This window comes from Protopterus annectens, chromosome 12.part0 (genome assembly GCF_019279795.1).
Source record: "Protopterus annectens isolate FY-2018-M chromosome 12.part0, PAN1.0, whole genome shotgun sequence".
NCBI classification, from domain to species: domain Eukaryota; kingdom Metazoa; phylum Chordata; order Ceratodontiformes; family Protopteridae; genus Protopterus; species Protopterus annectens.
The window spans coordinates 601,466,047-601,477,826 of NC_056746.1; the positions used below are offsets into that span (position 1 = coordinate 601,466,047).

The following is an 11,780-nucleotide window of genomic DNA, read 5'->3' on the forward strand; positions in this document are numbered from 1 at the left end:
AGGCTGCAACCCCATAGCCAAATGCACATACCTATGCCATTCTGTACCACTGGTTTCCATTGATATACAGATGATTCCAGTGCAACATGTATAGTATCCTTGCACATAACGTGATGTAATAAGAAAATCTTCACCAAGTATTTTTAATTACAATGCCTTGACATAAATCTGTAAAATACATTCTTGTATGCAACCTAGGATAATAAGTATTGCTAACTAACTGGGCTGGGTCATTTGGACCAGTGCACATACCTAGTTAACAAATAAATAAATTAATTAAGCAATTCTGCTTTAAGAGATGATGCTGCGTTATGTGTCTGAAGCATGTTTTTGGTCTGAAATCACCTGTTTTGCAGAAATGCATAAAGACAGAAGGATTATTCGTAGGTTCATAGGAGTGTACTAGGCTAACAGCCCTAGAGCCCTTACAAGTCTAGCCATATTTATCTCAGGTTTCCCCAATTGTTGGTGGTTAGGTGAGTGAAGTTTTCAGAGGTAAGGTTCTATGGTAGTTAATACTGACTTTCTCTGTCAAGGAGGGATATGGGTAACACCCCAGCAGTGAATGTGCGGTCACCCATCCATTAATCTAGGTTGTGTTTGAAGAGGGCCAGGGAGGGGCTCTGTTTCACATAAATTGGAAACATGTTCCAGAGAAGTGTCAATCTCTGGGATTCATGAGGTGATACCCTCTAAACTGCATTTTGCAAATTTATGAAGAAATAATTGACAGATTAAACAAACTCTGTTGTTTTTGTTGTTGTTTGCTCATTTAGTAGAGTCTGTCTTTTTATGATCACATGGACTTTACTACACCAAGCCTGTTTGTCATCAACTTCTTAAATTCCTGTAAATTCACATACATTACATAAGGACTCCTGTTTAGCCATCTTAGTCTCTGTCACTTTTTTTTTTCTTTTGCATCGCCATCTTATCCAGTGAATCTTTTATTTGCATTATGTGACCAAACGTATTTTAGTTTTAATTAAAAAAATAGTGTAAGAAACTTCTCTGTGTGGAAGTTTTTCAATTCCTGTATGTCTATTTAATCACTGTAGCCGCAGCGGTTAGCGTTGTCGCCTCACAGCAAGAGGTTCTCCAGTTCGATTCTCGGCTGGAGCGCCTTTTGTGTGGAGTCTGCATGTCCTCCCCATGGTCGAGTGATGCTTAAAGACATGCAGGTAGGTGCCTGCATGAATGGGTGTGCCTTCTTTGAAAGTTGGGTGTCGGGCTAGCAACTCGACACTGTAAAACATCCACTGCCAATCATTAGCGGACCAGAGTTCCGCTATGGCGACCCCTAACTGGGGAAAAGCAAAAAGACGTTAGGTTTATGTCTATTTAATCACTAAATATTAAAAAGCAGAAAAAAATCAGAAAATTACAGTAAAAATAGCAAATTTAAAAAAGTCCTAAATCAAAAAATAAAAAGTTATTTTGAAATATTATTAATATTATACAGAATTATTAACTCTAGTCAATATTCAGGAGTACTCCAAGCAAGACAGACAAACTGTTTCCAGTCAAAAATAATTTATTGGTCTGCATGCTTAATAAAGGATTTTCAACTGGAAACAGATTGTCTACCCGGCTTGGATTACTTCTGAATACCTCCTAGATTTAATGTCTGTATAATATTAATAACATTTCAAAATAAGTTTTTATGTTTTGATTTAGGACTTTTTAAGTTTTTTAATTCTATTACCATTTTCTGATTTTTTTTTCTGATTTTTAATATATAGTGATTAACTAGACATAGAGGAATTAAAAACTTCCACACAGAGAAGTTTCTTACACTGCTTTGTTTTGGACCACCTATACTTGCATAGTGGGTTGTTTGAGACTTAGGGGATACCATGGAGATTACTTGTTTTTTTGGTTTTAATTAAACTATCATACCTTCTAGTCCTCCCTGTGAACATTTTGGGTTTATTTAAGTATTACTTGATTTGATCTTCTTCCAGTCCATGGAACTGTTAAACGTTTTTTTCAAACACCAGAGTTCAAAGCCACAGATTTTCTGATGAGCAGCCTTACTTGCAGTCCACCTCTGACAGCCATCTTACTGCTTGGAAAAAAAACATTGTTTTGGCAATATGAATCTCTGTTGACAATGTGAAGCTCTTGCTGTTAATAACTTATCCAGATTTGCCATTGCTTTCCTCATAAAAAGTTACAGTCAGCATCTGCAGAGATAGCTTAATGTGTGTTTACTTGCCACTGTAATTCCTGGACTCTTAGTAAAATCTTCTATGGTCCTCTTTTTAACTCCTGGTCAACAGTGTCAACAACAAAAAATTGAATTCTGCTAGTCTTTTTTCTTTACGTCTCTAAGGTGCTCATAAATCCTGTTCTCTAAAGTCCTCTCAGTATTTAAAACACTTTGAGAATCATTATTAACAGGTTATGACTGTCACCAACAAGGTCATAATGAACCATAATACGTTTAAAAATGGTTTTATTTTGGTTACCTGACAAGTATATACAGTTAAGGAGGTTTTCTATAATTCCATTTGGCAACTTTTGTAGTCACAGTGGACTCAGAGACTAGATGGATATCCTACAGTTTCAGTGGTCTAGTTACCCAGCAACCAGAATACAGAAAATGTATTTGTTAAGTACATATCAGTGAAAATTTTATTTTTTTTCTTGTCATATATATATTTGATGTTGAGGTTTGTAAGCGCTTATGACAAATTGTGGTGTCTTTGAATATCCTGTTAAAATTATTATAGAGTTTTTACTACTTAACAGTGATGAGACTTACAATATTATAGAAATAAAATATTATTTGAAGTTATATTAATGCTTTGATTACTTCATCCCTGGTCATACATTACTACTTAAATATCTGAAGATACTTGCATAAAAATTAAATTTAAAATAACGAAAAAAGAAAATAACTACAAAGCCATGTTAACATTTCAGATGTTGAATAAAGTACTTAGAGTTACTGCTATGGACATTAAGGTAGCTATCTACATTTCTACAACTTTAGCTTTTTTCAATGCAGTCTAATTACCCTACAGGTTACCATCACTGTCCTGGAAACCATAAGTTCCACCACTGTTGAAAATATCCAGCCACCACTCATTGTCAGTCCTGTTATGTCAACAACAGCCATCTTGGAGCAAATTAATGGAAGTATCATACAGCAAAATCTTCAGTATTTGAGTCAAGTTTCTAACTGGACTTCAACACAAGCAACAGCTATTGTCCAAAAACTACTTGATTCTGGATATCAGGTAAGCCTGCATTCATTAAAGCAAGGAACGACGTGTTAAAAATTACCCTTGGTAATTTAATTAAAAAGTATTTCACATTAACTTTGCAAATCATGTTACTTGATTAAACCATGCACCACTTCTTAAAAACAATATTTACTGAGGTAAAGTCCTTTAACATATTTCACAGCGCATCATTAAAAAGGCACAAGGGGCTTAGTTTGCAACTAGAGATGTGAACTAACAAAGTACAACTTAAATCAACCAAAACTGTACTAGAAATCCTTTGACTAGTTCCCAGTCTGATGTGATGTCACTGGCAGAGTTTGTGCTTATTCATATTATCTTTCTACTGCATCAGATGCTTCTAATATCCTGATCTTTGAGACTTACTATGAAGTACCTAGACAATATGTAGCACCTAGTAGCTATGGCAATCTAGCAGTCTTAGTGGGTTTGACAGTTCAGAAGGCTGAAAAACAACTATTATTAACAGGCAGGAAATATTTAGAAGATATGGGAATTATGCAAGAAACAATGGAAATATGAGCCACAAAGCATTATAGAAATTGATGAAGATTATATCATTACCCATTATCAGCAGTTCAAAAAATGGATGTGGAAAACCAGCTATGGTAGTCCATGAAAAGAAAACAAAGTAGCACTGAAATTGCTACACACAATGACTACAGTGTCTTATGTACAGAGAGACATAAAATCATATGATACCAATATGTATAGGCAGAAATGAGGGCAATGTGGAAGAAGGATACCCAGACAGTTCTAATAGTAGTAAGAATAATGGGTCTTATAAAAAGGAATTTACAATCATACTTACGTATGTTACTGATACATGAAACTCCATATGAATTGTAGAAGGAGTCAATACCGGGCACATCGCAGGTGCTGCGAAGAGCACTTGTGGCTAACATCAAAGATTGAAACAATACTAGTTTCATGAACTTCAATCATACTTTGACTTAGGAATGGAGTCCATTTTCATCATGGTATTATAAACCAAAAATACTTGGAGAAATTAAAAAAGGGATTGAAATAATTTTAATTTCATGAACTTTATTTATACCCTGACTTAGGAATGAGGGCCATTCCCATCATGGTATTAGAAACTCAAAAGACTTGGAGAAATTAAACCATGCAAAAAGAAGGGAAAAATTGATGATATCGACATAAGAACCCCAATGTACTCTCCGTTTCAGTAAGGTATGTGGGAGTATGAAGATAGCAGTGAACCTTCCATAGCAACAAGGAGGAACAAAAAAAGGTGATTGGGCTGTGCCATGGTATACAACAGAAATAGTTTACGCCCCCTGGTCTAAAGCTAGTATAGCATCTCCTGAAATATAATGGCAACTCAAAACTGGTAAAAATTCTTGCCGAATTCGGGTCTATATTAGAACACCGAACATTTAAAATGTCGAGGGTTCTAATATCGACCCGTTTTCAGCTAATGCTGAAAATATCGAAGAAACTGAAAACCAAATTTTTTCCTAGGGAAAGAATTTGGTTGTCCATTTCTGTTGCTTCGGTATTTTCAGCGGTCTGGTGGAAAGTTACAGGTTGGGTTCAGGTAAGTGTGCGATTGTGTGGATGTGAGGGTTAGGGTGGGGTAGGTGAGTTAGGGTTAGGGCGCGGGTGAGGTGACTGTGCAATAGTGACGGACCTTAGGGTTAGGGTTTGGGTTAAGGCAAGTGGATAGTTAGTGGTGTATGTATAATTTAGTGTAGGGTTAGGTGTAAGACTTTAGGTGTATGTGTGTGGATTGCTGTTTGTTTGGTGTGCTTGTGTTGTGTGTATGTGTTTTGGAACAGCAAATGTTTTCCCTAGGAAAAAATTCGCTGTTCTGAATGTTCGATGTTTAGTATTTTCGATTGGTAGGGTTCAATATTAGAACACTCGACATTTTGAATTTTCGGTGTTCTAATATAGACCCCCAAAATCAGTTATGTTTCTTAAGTAACAACAGCAAGGTACTCATCTGTAGAAAAAGGCCGTGTCATTGCCTTGTGCATGGTAGTATCTTAGCATCTGTGTAATATAAACAAGAAATGACATAAACACTGAGTAGACATAACATAAAATAAGGATTGTTTAATATTATAAGGACATCTTTGTTGTATAAATAGACAGTGCCATGTGAATTGTGAACTCAGGCATTGCATGATATAATGCATAGCAGCTAATGTACAAGAATAACATAGAGGATTATGAGTGGGTTGCTGATTTTAACCAACTTATCATGTGTTTAAAACATGGATGCCAAGAAATTCACCTCACTAGCGAAGCTCGAGAGATGAATCTTCATATCCATGTCGGGAACACATAAGAGTATGTTAGGATTGTCAACCCAATTATAATTCTCTGCAATGCATGGAGCTTTATCTGCTTCATGTACTACTAGTTACAGTTAAAAAAACAATTGCTAAGTGTTTTGCCGGCGTTCAAAACCATAAATTACATGGTGACCACTGTCAAAAAGGTAGTGTATCTCAATCCATTACATTTACACTCCCTTTTATGCCTCTCAACTGTCCATATTTTTCCCTCATATATTTGGTCTGTTCCTCATAAAATCCCGAGTACATTACTGAGAACTGAATTTATAAATTAATGGCAGACATTTGAGTTTCAGACTTTGTATCCTTCATATAATGCAGGCGAACATACATCCTATCATTTTAACAGGAAGTCAGGACACATTATGCTTTCCCCCAGAAATACTTCTGGTAAGGCATTTACACAGCTGAGTAAGTTACCCTGGCCACCTGTGTTAATGAATGTAGCCAACAGTTTGCATTCACCCGATCATATTAGAGGTAAGTGCTGAGGGCATTTAACAGACAAGTAAGCCAATAGGAACACAAGACAACACCAAGGGAGAATTGTAATTGGACTGACTGTGAAACATTAATAGAGCAACAACTCTAGCATTACGATGGACTTTAAACTTTAATAAGAATAAAACTCTAATCTCTGGCATTATTGAATGACTGTAAGGATCTGTGAAGCCAGGTACATTCTGTCAACTCAGAAACAAGTAAGAGGTGTGTGTGTGTGTGTGTGTGTGTGTGTGTGTGTGTGTGTGTGTGTGTGTGTGTGTGTGTGTGTGTGTGTGTGTGTGTGTCTGCTTGAATGTGTAGCCAATGCAATGTATGGAACTTCAGTGGCAACTACTGCAGGAAAGTGCTGATTTGCACTCATGGTAGTTAAGGCTGATTCAGAGACATGCAAATTAGCCATTATAGAGGTCTTTCCTCATTCTGACTAACTTGGTTCTGAATTGTATTTTCCTGTATCATGGAAACAGCCCCTTTTGGCTGCAGCTCTTATCAACACAGGTGAGGTTCTTTCTGAATCCCTGGAAAAGTCTATGTGGCATAACAGTAGTAATGCAGGACTGCTTGCAGTCAAGAGGTAACAAAGGAAAAAAGGAGGTCATAAATACGTTATATACCACAACATATAAAGCTTATGAATATGGTAGTCATTCTGTATGATGTAATGCCCAATTTACTTCAGAAAATGTGCTGAACTGAACAGTAACTATGTATGCTCTGCAAGAATGCAAATTTAACATAAGTAACATACAGAGCTGCACACAAGCACACACACACACACACACACGTGCACACACGCACATACACACACACTCCCACTCTAAATTTCACCATTAGAAAATCAATAAGATGTATTTTATTCAAAAATGTTTATTTGCGTTTGAGACATTACGATCTCCTGATGCTGCTTTTCCTGTACTTTACTAAACCCATATTTCCTGTGTTTTTGTTTTATGATTTGTAGAGCCAGTTTGTAGACAAGGACTCATAATTACTTGTAATTTTGTTGAGACAGTTATTGTCATTGATAGTTCTGCTAAGTGTTTAAAGCAAATAGTATGGTAATATGCCTTTTGCTACACTCTTTTCTCATACTGGTGATGTTCTGAGACTGAGTTGTGAATGTAACTGCTGTATTCATTAAAGAATTTAGGTTGCTTAGATGGCTTTGTCTTCATCAGCAGGACAGTACAATAATATCTGTGCTATACCTGGTTCCATGACATAGGGCTATGGAGCCTTGCCTAAAACATAGTTTACTTGGGTTCAGGTAGAGACCAAAGTATATTGTGGCCAGAGCCTGTGTGCATCTCTGCTGAGGGAAGGGTTGAGGGCATTTATTCTGTCTAAATAACAACACCCTATAAAGTGGGAAGAGTGACTGGCTACAACAGTAGTTAACAGGTGCCAAGAGGAAAAAAAAATATATATATATATACACGTGTGTGTGTGTGTGTGTGTGTGTGTGTGTGTGTGTGCGTGCGTGCGTGCGTGCGTGCGTGCGTGTGTGTGTGTGTGTGTGTGTGTATGTATATATATATATATATATATATATATATATATATATATATATATATATATATATAAACCTGAGTCATCTGGGCCATAATCAGAGTTGCATCCCCTGTACACCATGGTCCTGGCAACTGTTTTATGGCTAACACTGAAAATGTCTGGAGCAAGACAAGTATTCACTAGTGACTCCCCAAAAGAATGTTGTCAATTTTGCATCAATTACTGCTCATTTTTGCTATACATCGGTTTAGTAAATGATGTGTATTTCCACACAATAGCAAACAATGATGATTACAAAAGATATCAGTCACTAAGTGAAATGCATCACAGTTCTCATTATGTTGTATATATAATCAAAACTACTTAAACTTTATCATAATTCATCCATGTTGATGTCTTTATTTAGGCAAACACATCAGCAGCATTGCTAAGTCTAGGACATCTTGCTGTTGGTATTCCAAGTAAAGTTCTGCAGAAACTTAATGCAGATACTATTCTTCAACTTGCCACAAATACCAATTTTACAACAATTATGGCTGAAGCTCCCGAAGTCTTGAAATACACCTTTGTACAGAAGGTAAGTTCTTCATGCCTGCAGGTACAAAAAAAATGTCTTGTATCTTTTTGACATCTGGAGTATATAGATTTTAAAGAAAAAGATCTCCAGAATTTAGTGAAAATTTATGCCAGCCTAGTCACAAATACAGGATGTTGCTAAAACATGTAATTTAGTAGGTCATCTATAAGCTACTAATAGAAGTACAGAATAAAATGTTTGGATCTGGCTCTGACCTTTGCACCCACTATGAAGAGATTTCTAAGGATTGCAGCATGTTTCTTACAAAAGCATATGGTGATTATTGGAAAAACTGATTAACTGGAAAATATATTGTTAAATAACATACATTTTAAGAATGAAGAGAAACCTTTAGAATTGCAGCTGTCTGCTGTCTTACCTCCTTTCCCAGGTTGTAATAGGGTTACACTAGACAAAACATACACTGGTTAGTCACTATGAATGAATTACAAATTGTCAAATTTGAAAAACAAGAGGTGCTCAAAATCCATTGGTAAAGGGACGTTTTAAACTACACTACACTAATTTCACTAATCCTGTATGGAGAACTGCTTAATATGCATGATAAAGTTTTAACATTACATTACAAAAGGCAGAGGACTTTTGGACTACTGTGCATAATAAAAAGTGTGATACACCAGTGTTGGACGTAATAGCTGCTTTGTACTGTTTTGTCTTTCTTTTATGAGCACAAGTATGCCTTGTACTAACAGAACACTTAAACTCTACAGTTTTTCCTTACAAACTGGAGAACTACAGTGGGAAGAGAGGATTTGGACACTAATTCACTTGAATAAGGGGGCACTCCAGAAAAAGCCATGTGACCCCAGGTCTGTTATCCTTCCTTCCCTCTCAGAGAAAGTTATAGTAGAACTCATTGCATTAAACTGATGAAGGAAGTTCATAGGTTCAGAGGTTCATAGGTGTGTACTAGGCTAATGGCCCTGGAGCCTTTACAAGCCTTGCCCATAGGATTACCCTAGCAATGTGCCACCCAACCTTAGTTTCCAGTGCCTGTGTCGAGTAGAGCCAATGGAGTGATCCCCAGGGTGAATTTTCTATTTCCCATCCACTCATCAAGATTTCTCTTGAAGAGGGCCATTGAGATGCTCTGTTTGACATGTATGGGAAGTCTATTCCATAGCATGGGCAGTCTCTGGGTTATGAACCTGTCCCTCCAGCATGTTCTGTTGATTGTGGTAATGAGGTTGAGGTCTCTGGAGCATATGGTGCGGAGGGATTGGGATTTCTTTAGATGCAGCATTTCTAACAGAGCTGGGTCAGACATTTCTTTATAAGTCAAGTGGAGATCACCTCTAAGTAGGCAATATGAGACAGAGAATAGTTGGATTTTTTGAGTCTGTCCATATAGGATAAGTGTTTAAGGCCTAGGATCCTCTTTGTGAGGTACTTTTGTGGCCTCTCCAGTTGTTGCAGGTGTCTAGTAAGGTACTTGTCAAATGGGGCATTGTACTCGATGACTGGCCTAATGAGGGAAGAGTAAGGGGAGACAATGACCTCTTTCTTCCTGGATGCAAAACCCTTAGTAATGAGATGTGAAACATAGAAGGACTTTCTGACCACAGTGGTAGTGTGGTGGTCAAAAGAGAGGTTGCTGTCAACCTGTGTTTCCAGATCTCTTATAATGCCTTCTGTGTTCAGCGGACTACCATCAATGTAGTAGCTCATGTGAACTGGGTTTTTCCCAAAGGGGATGACGACACATTTTTTGGCATTGAGCTTAAAGCCATGGTTCTGACACCAGTCATTGGTCTCAGTGAGGCCTTTCTGCAGGATGTCAACATCACTTGGGGAGTTAATAATGGCTCCCAACTTGCAGTCATCTGCGAACTCTGTCAGCTAGAGTCCCATCATGTTGGACTGGACTTCTAAGAAGTAGATACCAAACAGAAGAGGACCCAGGACTGATCTCTGTGGGACTCCACTTGTGACTGGTCAGCAGTCTGACTTGGAGTCAACTACTTTCACACTGTGGGTTCTATCTGTGAGCCAGTTTGCAACCCACTTAGTGATATAGGGGTTAATGCCTAGCTTAGTGAGTTTTTCTATGATTCCTCTGTGGGGAAGGGTATGAAAGGCCTTGGCCAGATCAAGGTAGGCTGTATGAATAACCTTGCTTTCATCCACAGCTCTGGTGACTGACTCAAAGAAGTCGACCAAGTTGAGCAGCCATGATCTACCCTTAAAAAAAACAAACTGTGTGGGATCCAGAGTTTGGAGATTCTCTATATCCTTGTTTATAAGGTCCATGACGATGCGCTCCATATGAGTTTGCATATCAGACTTGTTAGACTAATGGGGAGATAGTTCCCAGGGTCTGTAGTTGCTCCTCCTTTGTGGAGAGGGATGACTATAGCAGTGAACCATTCAGTAGAGACAAAGCCCAAGGTGAGGCTGTGATTGAACAGGGCACACCGGTGAGTTTACAGTTCATTCTGTAGTTCACGTAAAACACAGCCAGGGATATTGTCAGCTCTGATAGAAACTGTATTCTTGGCATTGGACAGTGCTGTTTTAACCTGTGCAGCAGTAATACTGGGTACCTGGCAATCTACTGGTATTGTCATTGGTCCTTTGGGGGGGAGAGAGGGGAAAAGTTGAACTGAATCTGTCGGCCAGTATATTGGCAATATCTGTTGGCTTGGTATAGGAGGTACCATTGTGCAGTAGCTCAGAGCAAATCTGGGTATTGCCGTGGAGGTTCTTTATATAACTATAAAAGGCCTTGTGGTTTTCTTTACTATCTGCTGCAATTCTGTTTTCATAGCTAGCTTTAGAGGATTTGATGAGGCATCTCAACTTTTTGTTGAGGCTGATAAGGGAGTTTTTCCAGACTTGGGACTTCACCTTATTCTGCATCAGTTTCCTCCTTCTGTTGTGCAATTTGTTTATGGCAGGGGACCACCAGATTGGCTTCTTTTTTTTTGGAGGAGAGCAGCTTGGTTCTATTGGGTATGGTGAGATCCATGCATTTGTGTACGTGTTCGTACAGTGCATTGGTGTATGATTCTGTAGTCATGCAACTATTCTCCATTTGCATGGGGGCTGTGAAGTTAGCCACCTCTGTTCTTAGGAGCCCAAAGTTAGCTTTGGAGAAGTTTTTCATGGTGCTTACCTTTGCAGGAAGGGTGAGTGGGAGGGATGTGGATTTACAAGATGATTAGCTTGTGGTTGGATCTAACCAGGGAGGAGTTGACTGTTGGTGTAGAGCAATGGTCGCCCATGTTAGTAATGACCAATTCAAGGATGTTGCTACCTCTAGTGGGGGTATGAACGAGCTGGTCCAGGGCATTGAAATTAATGAATTCCAGGAAATATTGTGCAAGTGTTTTGGTACATGAGTAGTTTTCCCAGTTAATGGAGGGGTAATTGAAGTCACCCGGTATGAGTGTGTTACATTAGACCCTAATATTCTCCAGGGTGCTTAGGAATGTGAAGTGAGTGTCTTGGGACATGGTTGGGGGTCCTGTAACAGGCTACCATCTTAATCGCTGTCTTACCCAATGTTAACTGCACCTGAAGTATCTCTGATGCATTATGTTGGACTAACAGTCTGGAGGTGTGCACATCCTTTATGAATATATATAT

General features: G+C 38.2%; 1 protein-coding gene across 1 annotated transcript in view; it reads left to right on the forward strand.

The window, feature by feature from the left end:
* The window catches only part of LOC122816738 (mucin-4-like), a 544,109-nt gene that overhangs the window by 298,971 nt on the left and 233,358 nt on the right, over positions 1-11,780 (forward strand). Inside the window, exons 17-18 of the mRNA XM_044089732.1 lie at positions 3,030-3,245; positions 8,001-8,171. Coding sequence (XP_043945667.1) covers positions 3,030-3,245; positions 8,001-8,171 — 387 coding nt within the window. The remainder of the gene's footprint in view (positions 1-3,029; positions 3,246-8,000; positions 8,172-11,780) is intronic.